Raw genomic sequence first — 14851 nt, 5'->3', positions numbered from 1 at the left:
CGTGGAAGAAGACGAATCCTTCCCCCTATTATGTATGATGGAGGACGTCGACGAGGACGAGGACACCAACCCCATCCTCGATGATCTGGTTGACCTACCACTCCAGGATAAAATCCGGAGAAGCCACCAGACACACCACGGGATGCAGCGGTTTCGGAGACGCTATCTAAAGATCTCTGAACATGGACCACGGAAGGAAGTAGAGGAAAACCTTCACCGTGAATTAACACTGGTCGACAACGCCGTTTATTACAACGCTGGACCAGACCACAGGACGCTGGTAGTACCTCCATCCCTCCGGACGGACGTGATGAAGGTCTATCACGACTCAGAGGAGGCCAATCACCCAGGACAAGACGAGACCATCCGGGCCATTAAAAACATCTATTACTGGCCCACCTTATCAAAGGATGTTCGTGCTTACGTCAAGTCCTGCCTGACCTGCCTGAGGACCAAAGCTGCTCCACGACAATCAGCAGCTCCTGTGATGCCCAGGGAACCCACCAACCCCTGGGAGAGAGTGTCCTTCGACATTTTGGGACCCTATCCACCAGCCAGAGGAACGCGCAACCGCTACATCCTCTTGGCGACAGACTGCTTGAGCAACTGGGTGGAATATCGATGCGTCCAAACTACAAAAAGTAGGGACATCATCCAGTTCCTTCAGGAGGAAATCTGCGGCCGCTGGGGGAAACCTACCACCCTCATCACGGACAACGCAGCCCAATTCCGGACGGATGCATGGGAGAGATTCCTGAGACGGCACAACATCAAAGCCGAATTTAGCCCTATCTTCCACCAGAGGGCCAACCCGGTTGAACGCCGAACTCAGGAGCTCAAAAAGGGACTCCGCGCCCGATGCAAAACTGCAAATGACCCGAGATGGGAATCCTACCTGGCTGACATCATGTTCAGCCTAAGGACCCGGAGGAACGAGGCCACCCAGGAAACACCCGCTGAACTTCTGCTAGGCTATCTTCCACGGCGCGCAGAAGAAACACAGCCGGAACATCGTCTGGCAAACACCGCAGCCAGACGAGACGAAAGGGTTGCCAGAGCTGTTGCCACGGTATACGCGAGGAAAAACATGTTTCCTGACAACCCTAACGCTCCACCTGCCAGGAGGTTCATCGAAGGAGAGCAGGTCATGGTGAGGAACCACGTCCGAGGGAACTTCGGACCGACATGGACGGGACCACACACGATCCTGAAGGTGCTAGGCGATCATACCTATGAGGTGCACCGCGACCGAGACGTGAATAGGACCATTCATGTGGATGACATCCGCGCTGCTCCTCCACCTAGGGACGAACCTCCAGAGCAGGATTAAGGTTTATGACGACACGTGTAGATATCAAGGTGAACTGAGTAACCTTATATCTTCACGACGTCGTAAGATCTTCCTCAGGGTGAATTAAGTAGCCCTGACAGAACAGCTGAGGATAACCACCTGGGCCACCTGGATCACTATAATTTTAAGTATGAAGATCTTAAGTTTGAATTGTAGTTGTATTGTATCTTTTGTATTGTATTTGTATTTATGTTGTATTTTTTTAGGTTAAGGACTTCTCACTGTATGTATTTTCGATTTTTTTATCAATAAATTTTCTTTTAGCACCGTTAGGTCTTTCAGAGGAGGGGGGATGTCCTCCGGAGGCGTGTCAGCCGGGAGCTGACAGCCGTGCCGGACGCATCAAGGAATTTGGATATCGGTCAAAATACTTGGGAATTCCAAGTTTGGCCAAATCCAAATTTCTAATTGATTCGATGCAGGGAAATTCCACTTTCGCTACGTAAAACAAAGGATTTGTTTTACATAAAAGCAGGTAGATTTTCTCTCATCGATCAGTCGAGCTTGCCTCTTCTACTGTAGACCTAGTCGGTGGTATTATTGTTCCAACTAAGTTATTGTTTTATTTCTGATTTTCTGTATACCTTTTTATTTTAGCATTATTGTATATTCAGACCTTTTCAGGTTAGGATATTACATTGATCTATATTTGTTCATGTACTGATTGTTTATTTTTCTTGTATTTTGTGTCTAAGTTGTTCTTCCGTAAGTTAAGAACACTTAGAAATATTTATCTTGCTTTTTCTATTTTATATTTTGATTTGTACTTTGTCTAAGTAGTTCTTTCCGGTAAGTCAAAGAACTCTTAGAAATATTTTCATAATCATTGTTGCATTATTATTTCCGATATTTTATCTAAGATATTTTCTTTCTTAAGTTAAGAAAATACTTAATACATTTGTTTCTTTCATTTTCTATTTTATGCTAAGTTGTTTCTTCCGTAAGTCAAGAAACACTTAGCAATATTTTCACATCTTTTCTATATTTGATTTTTCTTATTTTCTATTATAAGTCGTTTCTTCCGTAAGTCAAGAAACACTTATAAATATTTGGGCATTTATTTTACTATATTTGATTCTCTTGTTTATTTTCTGTTCTAAGTTGTTTCTTCCGTAAGTCAAGAAACACTTAGACATATTTCTATAATCTGTTTCATTTTTGCATTTCTCGTTTTATATTTTGAGTATTTTATTTTTCCACTCTAAGTCGTTTCTTCCGTAAGTCAAGAAACACTTAGAAATATTTCCATATTTTACTCTCACATTTACATATTTCATTTATCTATATTTCTGTCCTAAGTTGTTTCTTCCGTAAGTCAAGAAACACTTAGAAACATTTTTTTCTTTGCATTATACTTTTATACCATTTAATTTAATTGTTTACTAAGTTATTCCTTCCGTAAGTCAAGGAATACTTAGATCATTTTTACCTATCTGTTTTCCATTTTTGCTCTGTTACTTTGTAACTGTTCCTTGGAACCGTTACCTATAACAGATATTTTTCACTGGAACTGTTATTTATAACAGCGGTAGTATTTAACCTTTCTACCAGCGACAAACCAAAGATGGTGAATACCCGATCCAATTCCGGGGATAGGAAGAAGCCCGAAGAGCCGGCGGCGATGGGTCCTACAGGCCCAAATGCCCCCTCTCGGCAACCATCAATGGATTAAGAAATATTATAAAATACATCCAAGAAAACTTAGTTCAAAAAGACGCAGAAAGATACGATACTGCAACTCAGTCACTTGAACTCAATCAACAAAATATTATCAACAACATCAATAACCGATTAAGCCTTAATAAGAAAATAATAGATGGAGAATGAATTCGCTCTCCTGCTGTCACCCAATATGTAGCTTCAACAATTTTATAATAATTTTTAAACTGTTTGTCCTTTGTCTAGTGTTGTGTAAATGTATTAGTTAATGTTTATGACATTCACCAAATTGTTGGATAGAATAATTTTGACGAAATGCCCCTGAAGATGCTCTAGGAGTGAAAGTACTTTGGCAAGATTTAATAAAAACTGTGCTCGATATCTGCCTTTATTTGATTAAAATTCATTTATTCGAGCATTCAACCTTATAGAGGTCCCGTCATTTCGGAAGGCATTTAATTTGCATATTATCGCACTGGGCAGAGGTCAAAATTTGAAATTTCTACCTAAGCCACGCCTTACCAGTAAATAATTTCAATACTCAGTAGCCCAGCATTGCAGTTGAGAACAAGTTGTGTGTATTAAATATTAGATAATTTTATTTTCAAACAATCTTGCTGAAAATGGACGGAAAAAAACGTAGCGTTATTAAAGAGCAGGGTCATCAAATAATATTTAATGTGTATAATTATTTTAAAAATATGAAAAGTGAAATGGACACTCTGCTAATGGTAAAACATAAGACTGCTGAAGCAACAGGTAAGGAGTTTCAGTGCATTTAGTATTAATTTTTGATATTCAAATTCTATGTTCCAACACTTTTTACTTTTAGTTCTCAATGGTACTTATTTGTCAATCTTTTATACTCTGCTCTTGTTCCCCATTTTGCCTACCTTCGCTTCTCTTTTGTATTGTGTGTGTCGAGAATAGCATTTTCGACATATTTCTTTTTTCATTCCTTCGATGTGTCCTAAATATCGTATTCTCTGCACTTTCGTTACAGTCGTTATTTTTAGCTATTATTACGTGTACTTCGTTATTTTGTTAACTACTTCTTGATCTGTAGGTACTAGGTAGTTCTATTACTATGTGATCATCTACAATTCCATGGTGTACTTCCATTACTACGTAGTACTCCTTATTTATTTTTTTAGCACTTATTTTTTTTTTTTTATTTTCTACTATCGCTTTGAGTTACTTCTCAATGTACTTTTTTGTTTCTTTATGTTGTCCGTTTAAAATTTGCAACATACCAATTATTTTGAATTATTATTTACGTCATCATCAGCATTATCAATGGCGTTACAACTCTTCGTGAGTATTTGCCGCGTTTACTATTGCCTTCCATGTTTGTCGGTCCTGTGCCACTATTTCCCATTGTCTCACTCCCATTTTCTCCAGATCTTCTCTTACTGCATCTTTCATTTTACTTATACGCTGATTATATTTACGTCGTTATAGGCATTTCTGTACGGACAGTATCCAGAATACTACAAGAGAGCAAACGATCTCTAGATAATAAAAACAAAGTTGAATTTTCTTCAAAGAGACCTTTACGAAAGTCACCTGTGACAGATTTACCAGAATATCAAATTACAGATATTCGGCGTATAATACACGATTTTCATAAAACAGAGAATTGTATTGTTAATGTTAATAAATTGAAGAACAAAATTAAGAGAGATTTGGACATTAAAGTATCAGAAGCCTCGCTACGAAGAATTCTTCGAAATATGAATTTCCGTTGGAGGAGAGCACAGGACAACAGAAAATTGTTGGTTGAAAAGACGGAAATAAGGGCTTGGAGAATCAAATACTTAAGACTTATCAAACATTATAGAAACGAAAACAGACCCATTGTGTACCTCGATGAGACATATGTACACAGTGAACATACATTGTCGAAAACTTGGAATGATAATTCTAGTAAAGGGTTACTGATGAACATTGCGAAGGGTCAACGTTTAATAATAGTGCATGCTGGTGGTGAAATGGGATTTATTCCAAACGCGCTTTTAATACTTAAGTCTGGTAGTAAATCCGGTGACTACCACTTAGAAATGAATGCCACGAATTACCGCAAATGGCTAAAGGAAAAACTAATTCCAAATTTACCCCCTAACTCAGTAGTTTTTGCGATAATACCTCATACCATTCGGTACAAGTGAATTCTGCGCCTAATAGTAATTCCAAAAAAAATTATATGATTGATTGGCTGATTAAAAACAATATAACATTTAATCCTCAAAGTTTTAAACCCGAATTGTAAGCGTTGATTAAGTACCATAAAAATCGTTTCAAAAGGTATGAATTAGATGAACTTTTGCGTGAATATGGTCACACTCCTTTACGGTTACCTCCATACCATCCGGATTTAAATCCGATAGAGATTAAAAATAATATCGCACAAAATAACATAACTTTCAAATTGGAAGATGTGAGACACCTGTTGGAAAAACGAGTTTCCGAAATAACCCCAGATGAGTGGAGAAAACGATGTCATCATGCAATTAAAATAGAAGACAGTTATTTAACATCCGAAGTCCAAATAGACCGTCAAGAAGATATTAATCCCATTATAATAAACTTAGGAAGTGACGATAGTGACATCGAGTGTTCTTCTGAAGAAGAAAATTAAATTAGATTTTGTAGTTCTTCTTTGAAACATTCACATTAGGTATATGATTTTTTAAATGATATGTATACAGGGTGAGTCATGAGGAACTTTACATACTTCTACCATATGCAGAGTCCCTCAGGGAGCATATCATGTGGCCACTAAAAAATGTCAACTCCTCTTCTTTATTAATTAACAGAGTGATTTGTGTAATTGACCATTTATTTCATTTTACTGTAGTGTTTATACGGCTCATTTGATTTTTTTAATTTTTTCATGATACAGTACACGACTATCAAGCATTCGACTGGTATTAGCTAAACTAAAAAATTCCAGGACTGGCTGTGGAAAAATTAATTTAGGGATTCGTATTAAATATTACACCCTGTATAAATTTTTTTTAAAATGCAATAAGTGATTTTCAAACTACATAAATAGCCAATGAAAACGACATATGCGACAATGTTGTCGCACTTTTATTAAATTTTTAGTGAACGATCAAGTCTTACCAAAAATAGAACAACCATAATGAAGTATCAAATTATAAGGTATTAATTTAAACAATTAATATTTTAATTAAAATGAGTTCCTACAACATAATCTAATACGTAGAAAATTAACATCTTTACTGTCACTTTGTATTATCTCTACGATAGAATCAATTGTTTTTCAATTTTAAATTTTTACTCGTAGATCGTATTGGGGCATTATTTTCGATAAATAATAAATTAAATTGATTAAAAAGTCAAACCTCTTGTATGTGTTAGTTTTTGTTGATTGTAAATGATTAAAATTTTATGTCAAATAATAATACATTGCATCAACTGTACTAAATAAAAATAAATCTAAAAAAGTTTAAAATTAAGGTTAGCGTTGACCGTTTAACGTTTCTTGATATTTTATACCCATTGTCATTATTGTCATTATCAATTGTTATTTATGTGTACAAGAATACATATTTCTTCTGTCATATCTACTTTAAGTACATTGTGTTAGTTTTGGTAGAGCTTTTGTTACGTTCGTTCAAAATGCCACATCAGTTTTCGACCACAGAATATGCAGACATAATATTTGTTTATGGATTCTGTAATGGGAATGGTAGGGCTGCCAGTAGAGAATATCGCAGGAGATTTCCTAATCGTCGAACTCCCAGTCATCCAACATTTGGGTCAGTTTTTAATTATTTGCGAGAAAATGGCACTTTTCCTAGTGGAACAACAGAGCGACATGTAGATGAAGCGCAGGAAGATGACATTATGGACGCCGTTACTATGAACCCTACAATAAGCACTAGACAAGTAAGTCGAGAACTCAATGTTACTCAATCAAAAGTAAGTAGAGTCTTACAAAAAAATAATCTATACCCATATCACATTCAAATGGTTCAGCGACTACATGCTGGAGATGAGATCGATAGGTTGGAATTTTGTAGATGGATTAACAATAATCGACCAACGCTATACAGGGCACTATTTACAGATGAAGCCTAATTTACCAGAGACGGGATAAATAATTCACGAAATTCACATGTGTGGGCAGAAGAAAATCCCCATGCTATTCGAGGAGAACGTCGTTCTCAGTTAAGGTTTTCGGTTAACGTGTGGATTGGTGTCATAAATAACCAATTAGTAGGTCCTCACTTTTTTGATGGTCCTTTAACAGGGCAGGTCTATTTGAACTTTCTACAAAATATTTTGCTGAATTTGCTTGCCAACGCGAACGTTGCTATCCGAGGGATGTATTTTCAGCATGATGGGGCACCCCCGCACTTTTTACTGGCGGTGAGACAACATCTCAATAATGTTTATGGCAACAGGTGGATAGGACGTGCAGGTCCTATTTCGTGGCCTTCAAGATCCCCTGATTTCAATCCCGTTGATTACCATATTTGGGGACGATTGAAGCAACTAGTTTACGCAGTGAATATTAATAACCGACAACAATTAATTGATAGAATTATACATTGTCGTAATACTATTAGAAACGATCCCCAGAGTATCCGTAATTCAATACGTCAATTAACAATTCGGCAACAAAAATGTGTACAGGCTGCAGGGTTCCATTTCGAAAATCTATTTTGAATTATTTTTATTTTGTTACCATTATTGTATCTTTTCCAGTTCTAATTTATGGGTTTATCATAACTATGTACATATTCTTAGTTTTTTTTTAATTGTTCTTCGTTATTGTTAGTAGTTACTGTTTTTTGTTGTGCAGTGACTCAGTTTATCATTTCAATTAAAATGTTTGAAATTTATAACATTTGTTTAAATTAATTACCTTATAATTTGATACTTCATTATGGTTGTTCTATTTTTGGTAAGATTTGATCGTTCACTAAAAATTTAATAAAAGTGCGACAACATTGTCGCATATGTCGTTTTCATTGGCTATTTATGTAGTTTGAAAATCACTTATTGCATTTTAAAAAATATATATACAGGGTGTAATATTTAATACGAATCCCTAAATTAATTTTTCCAAAGCCAGTCCTGTAATTTTTTAGTTTAGCTAATACCAGTCGAATGCTTGATAGTAGTGTACTGTATCATGCAAAAATTAAAAAAATCAAAGAAGCCGTATAAACACTACAGTAAAATGAAATAAATGGTCAATTACACAAATCACCCTGTTAATTAATAAAGAAGAGGAGTTGACATTTTTTGATGGCCACATGATATGCTCCCTGAGGGACTCTACATATGGTAGAAGTATGTAAAGTTCCTCATGACTCACCCTGTATAGAGTTAATTTTATATCTTTTATAAGTTTTCATTTACAAATTTAGATGTGCATATATTTTAGAACGACAGAAACGTCTTAAATCGGGTAGGTCCATGAAATTAGGCCTTTCCCAAAGACAGGAATATTTATGTTTACATGACTTTATTATATCACTAAAAGGCTTTCAAGAAAAGAATTAAATCAGGTAGAAGTTTAGGTACATGTAATTGGGACCGTTCATTAGCATATAATTATCCTTACTCTTTAATATTTTGGTATTGTATTGGTATTTGATATTTTGCAAAATACGCTTGATAATTAATTGCTATTTTAAAAATCCATTTTGTTAAACTTATCAATATTCAGAACTTAATAATTCTTTTGTACAATAAAAATAGTTTGTTTGTTCAGGTAAAACGTATTACGAAGGTATTATTATTTTTGTCCCATCAAATTGGAAACCAAAAAAATCGCCTTTATTCAGTATAATATGTTTTAGCTGTATCTACTAAATAGTGCGCGCTACTGTCATTTAGTTAAAATTTCAGTAACCAATCACCAACTTCAAGGGCGGTTCTTATACAACTTCGACAATATGCAAATTAGATGCCTTCCGAAATAACGGTACCTCTATCACTTTGTATAACTTTAGTTCAAATATCTTCTTTCTGGCCTATAGCTAGTAATACTTTTTACAGTCTTTTCATATCTTTGTTTTCAGATTTTTCTAGTCTATCCTAATTGAAAACAAGGGGGTCCTTTTTTATCGAATTTCTTCAACAACATTTTCATGAATTTTTTTGTCTCCGTCTCGAGGAAGACATTCTCCTGGAACTATTAATATCTAAATTTCATAAACACCAGGTGGTAGCTCCTGTTCTTGGTTATAGCTTTTAATAGCTACAGGAAAAGAAGTGTTACAATATTATATAAGAATTTACCTACCAGCCAAATCATAACTTGGTTAATATAATCTGGATCAGCAACCAAATTGAAAAGAGGCAAAATGACGCCGTTCACAAAAATTTCTCGAAGCACATATCGTAAAGGTTTGCATTGAAAATCTTCATCGGGCAGTAATATGTATAAAATAATTTCGGTAAGTTCACATAGAAACTCTGAAATACGAGAATGAAAATATGATTAAAGATATAAATATAAGTACTTTTTTTAGTTTGCGTAAGTTCTAATCTAGCTAAATCGAATATTATTAATCGCTATGGAATAATAATACTAAAATAGTAAACCTGATATTTTGTGTAAAAAATTCAAAATAGAATCAACAAAATGAAAAGTAGATTTTAAAATGTTAAAATAAGCAGAAAGATTCTGATCGATAAAAACATTATTCCATAGCGTTAAATCGTATAAATTACGTTTTTCTGAGGTGATTCTAACAATTTAAGAAGTTTATGCTGAACAAATCAGAAAACTTAAACCTGATATATTTGATTACAACAGTATCAAATAAATTAATGATGAGAAGGGAAAGCATAGCTTTCTTATCGTCTACACACGGAGCGATGGTTTTTAATATAATTTAATTTATTTTAATTTTATTTAGTTTATTTCAATTCCATTCAATTCGTTTCGATGCAATTCGCGTGTGGTCGCGCAATCTTTCGTTACATTGCGTTTCTGTTTTCATTTTCACCTCTGCTCCTTCTATTGCACCGATCAATGCATTTCGTCCGTAGACCGTGATAAAAAGCTATGCTTTAAAACAATTGTTACTGCATTATTACCTGTGATGTCGATTATTTAATTCTTGGTACATTTATAGGAAATAGAAAAATGTACCACTAAATTTGTTAAAATAAAGAGGATATGTTATTTGATAAGCTAACAAATGATAAAATAATGATAAATTAGTTGGGAATAAACCAAAATTATATATTCAATTCTAATTTTACAGGTCTGAAAAATAATATTTATAAAACTATCATATATAACGGTTGGACACAAAATACAGTTATTCGTCTCATAATTTGATTTAATTAAATTTAATATATGGATATAAGACATATGTCAAGGTATTTGTACAATACCAAGGTGGATTCAGAAATAATAACAAATATCATTATCTATGTCTTAAATTATGATACATATTGAAACCCACTTAAACTGAATCAAAGTTCACGGTAATAGTGATGCATTATCCTTATTCAACAATGATTAGAATAAAAAGAAACCTAACTATTATCATATTATGAAAAAAGATATAAACATTACATTTAATTTGGATCTTAACAGTGGAGATGGAGAGTATTTGACAAATAGAAAGTCAGGAATTTTGAAGTGACTCCTGCTAATAGTTTTCTTCAGCTTGTGCCTGTGTTGTGCTAGGTTTTTCCAATTTTTGACTTTTTCAAATTTTCTATTACAAACTGCATTCACATTTTTTCCTTTTGTGTCAGCTTCAGCTTAAATTAATTATCGAAGCATTCCCACGATCCCATCTTTCACACTACCTACCTTTTGGTCTTCTGCTTATTTTCTTCGGCATTTTATCATCTAGAGCTCTTCTCGGCAATCTGACTCATCCATCCTCAATATATGATCATATGATCAGCCCATATGATCTCCATATTCCATTTTGAGCGATATGTCCAAAGATCTTCCTTAAAATTTTTCCTTCGAAAACTTATAACTTTCTTTTTGTGTTCTTTGCCATTACCAATGTCTCACAACTATAAAACTATTGGTCTAGTAATGGTATTATAGATTTTTATTTTCGATTTCCGATGTAGCAATTTCTGGAATGTCAATTAGCGGGAAATATACTGTTTTTTGAATATCGGCTTCTGTATTCCCGCTGTATTTACTTTGACTCCTAGATGTGTGAAGCTCTCCACTATTTCAACATCGTCCTCTACTTTAATTCAATTTCTGGATCTCTTCGCTGTCATCATCTGTCGGATCATCTTGTCTGTGATAGTGTTTTTGTCGTTTGTATTTTTATTTGAAATCCGATCTCCGTAGCCGCTCTTTTCAATGGTGAATATGTTTCTGACGCTTTTCCACTCTACGGGACATGATGTTCTTACCATGATATTCAGCTATTTTATGACATACTCGAGGTCCAGATTGAACAGTGTTATAGCCGGACATTGTTTTAGAGTTAGGACTATTTCAAAGCTTTCAGTAAGTTCATTCTGTATGCGGATTGTTGCTGTTCTAGAGTTCATCGTTGCCTTTACTAATCGGATATATTTGGAAGGGGTGTTGAAGATTTCTAAGATACTATATGACTGGCTTCTCTTTATAAGTCATAACTCTATTTGGAATCAACGAATAGATTATGAACATCAATATCGGCTTCCCAGGATTTATGTAAAATTTGTTTTATAATAAAGATATGATCTATTGTCGACCTTCCTTGCCGAAAACCGGTTTGATATCCCCCTGTAATATTTTCACTTAACGCCTAAAGCCACTTGAGAATGTAAATATTTTATAAGCAGATCACAAGAAGGTTATACCTTCTTAAGGTAGTTAAGAAGGTGGTAGTTTTTAAATAGTCCCCGTTTTCAAATCGCTAGCAATTTTATCTTCATTTCACACCTTGGTTATGAGTGCATAAATTGCTAGGTGCTCGCCAACTAATTTAAACAATTCGGAGATAACATCGTCGAATTCCGGATCATTGTTATTTTTTGCGCCTGTATTGCTTATTTAACTTCTTTAAGCGTCGGGTTTCTTATTTCTTCACCCCTCCCTCGTTTTGCCGTAAATTAAAAGAATGGTCGTTTTCTTATATTCCCAGCAGAGCTGGAAATGAGTTTTTCAAACTGGTTTTACTTCTGTTGATTCACTCATTATCTCTACTTCTTGATACGAACTTGTTCGAAATTTGTACCCATCTCTTTAGATATCGAAGATATTTGTATGCTTCTCTTAGATCGCTACTTTGAAGGTTCTGTTTCATTTTCTGTATCTTATCATGTACTTTGTTGAAAGTTCTCTTTTCCATATCTTTATTGTTTAATTCGTTTCTTTCTTGTATGGTCCGTTTACATCACTTCATCTGCTCTTCCTTTTTCTTATTTTTTCCATGGACTTTATTGGCGCGTTTAATACTTTTACCTTAAATTATTTCTAATGTTTTTCAATGTCTTGGTTGTCTGTGTTTATCAGTGTTGTATAGCATTTAATTTTTAAATGCTGGAGAGAAAAGCAAGCATATTTTCTGGCTTCCCCAGTCAACTAAAAATTTCTCTTAATTCAGCAATTCATAATTCAGTTGGTCTTCTTCAAGCTTCTGGCTTAAGTACAAGATCGTTGGGACACGCGACACATGCCGTCTGTAGCGGTATATTGAGCTTCTAGTGCGAATATTACTCCCTCTTAGATATTTTCCAAAATTAAGTTAAAAATACAGCACAGTGTAGGTAAAAGTTTATGGTCGGTATGGTAAAATTTAACAGGATATCTAACGCAGATATAAAATCATATTTTCAGCGAACAGACAAAGATAACAATCATATTTCCCCTTGGTCTCCCCTCCATATTTCTTATTGCTGCCCATTGCCCAGTAGTAAGACGATTAGTTCCAATTAGTTTCGATTAGTTCCGATCTGAGATATACATATCTCTGGTTCCTATCCTAAGAAACTAGAGGTGGGTCGTTGACATTTTTATCGGAACCGTTTTTCGTAAACTGTAACTAGTTGATTGTTTATCAGTAGTTTCAAATAAGCGAGTACACAAAAAACATATTGGCTATTATATTGAAAGAAACTAAAGAAGGATATATTTTTTATAACTTAAAAAATAAATTAAACAATAGAAATAGTACAATAGAAATCGTCTAAATTGACATTTAAAAACATACGTTTTTCCACTTTTCTTGTTGTTTCTTCTTTTGTTTAAAATTAAACCAGATTTTGAACATGTGTTCACAATGAACAGATTTTGTTACAATACTACAATATTTTATGAATATAGTGGTTAAGTTAGGATATACATGGCGATGGTTTTTCCACCACTGTAATGGACAATTCCAATCACCGTTCGAAATTTTTTTGTGGGTAATATCATCAGACAAATACATGTCGACTTCTTTTATATCTCTAGATACAGGTGTATGTTTAAGGCGCGTTTTCACGGGTCGATCTAGATTGAACGATTTAGGTCGATTATGAAATCGAAAGCAAATTGAATATGTAAACCATAAATCGACTTGGCCATTCGGCGGAGTGAGTCGATTCGACGGAAGTAAAAAGACTGTCTACTTTTGACGGGCGATTGTCGCCGAATCGATGTCGAACGACTGGAATCGAATGTGTAAACACCTGGTCGAACGGAAACACAACATACCGAAAGCCGAGTAAAGTACTTCTAGCGTGTGTAAAGTTGTTGTTTTTAGTACGACAAGCTGTAATTTTGGAAAAAAAATGACTGAAAAATGGTCAGATGCAGATATGGCAAGATTTTTGGATGCTTATCAAAACTATAATGTATTATGGAATCCACAAACCAAGCTTTATCGCAATCTACAAGCGAGGCGAGAGGCATTACAAGCAATTCTACAACATATGAATAAACCCAATATATTAGAACAACATACAATCGTGAATTGAGCAAAGTATTGAAATCACTAAAGAGTGGCTCTGGACCTGACGACTTATATGTACCAGTTCTAATTTGGCTTAAACATGCTGATAGTTTTCTGGGAACAGTAACGATTGGAGGCAGAAAAAGCCAATCAAACATGGTAGGTAGATAATATTTTTTTTTTATTTTTAAAAACATTCATTTTGTCGTACTAGTCCTTAATACATCATTTACACATAGCTGTCTCCAGTGCCTAGAAATCGAAGAGCTATTTGCAATTTCAGCCCTGCTGGTAATGCTTCACGCATATTTGTATTGTTTTTTGACTTGTCACAGCAGTTTTTTCTAAAAGTGCGTTTTTTCTAAAAATGAGCATTATCCATTCTTAGATGATTTCTATAAGCCTCTGGATCTTCCACAACCATTTCTTGGAGCAGGATTTGTGATGCACCATGGGTATTTCGTCTCACAATCCACGGTCGGGTCCACCACGTTCGTTTTTTTTCTTTTTATTTGATTTAGCGATTTCTTCCCAAATTGCACAACAAATTAATTGCACACCTACATTAATTATTTCACGTGACGCCATTTTGTACCACAATTAATTCAACATTCATATCCTGTCGTGTAAACCTTTTTGCTTTCAACACAGATCGAATTATGCTCGAACGATCCAAATCGTTCAACCTAGATCGACCCGTGAAAACGCGCCTTTAGATCAGTCATGTCTAGTAAATTCATCAAAAATACACCATGGACTTAAGTCATCTTTATCAGTTTCTTTTTCTTGTACTGGTTGATTTTCACTAGTACAATCTTCTTTTTCTTTTTTTATAGAAGTAACCAGCTTCTTAACTCTTTCTTTTGTTTTTTATAACTAGGTATTCTGATTAATGAATGAGTTTCGATTTACGATTGATCTGCATTTTCGATTTCAAATCTTT

General features: G+C 34.7%; 1 protein-coding gene across 4 annotated transcripts in view; it reads right to left on the bottom strand.

Annotated features, from left to right (window-relative positions):
* The window catches only part of LOC140441409 (sorting nexin-13-like), a 1016720-nt gene that overhangs the window by 746498 nt on the left and 255371 nt on the right, over positions 1-14851 (bottom strand). For 3 of the 4 annotated variants that reach the window (XM_072532120.1, XM_072532119.1, XM_072532121.1), the window contains exon 5: positions 9297-9469. The exons of the other annotated variant lie outside the window; for it this stretch is intronic. In XM_072532120.1, the coding sequence (XP_072388221.1) occupies positions 9297-9469 (173 nt within the window). The remainder of the gene's footprint in view (positions 1-9296; positions 9470-14851) is intronic. 4 annotated transcript variants of the gene reach the window in all.

This window comes from Diabrotica undecimpunctata, chromosome 5 (assembly GCF_040954645.1).
Source record: "Diabrotica undecimpunctata isolate CICGRU chromosome 5, icDiaUnde3, whole genome shotgun sequence".
Classification (NCBI taxonomy): domain Eukaryota; kingdom Metazoa; phylum Arthropoda; class Insecta; order Coleoptera; family Chrysomelidae; genus Diabrotica; species Diabrotica undecimpunctata.
Note: the sequence above shows the minus strand (reverse complement) of the source record. Positions and strands in the feature narration are given on the sequence as shown.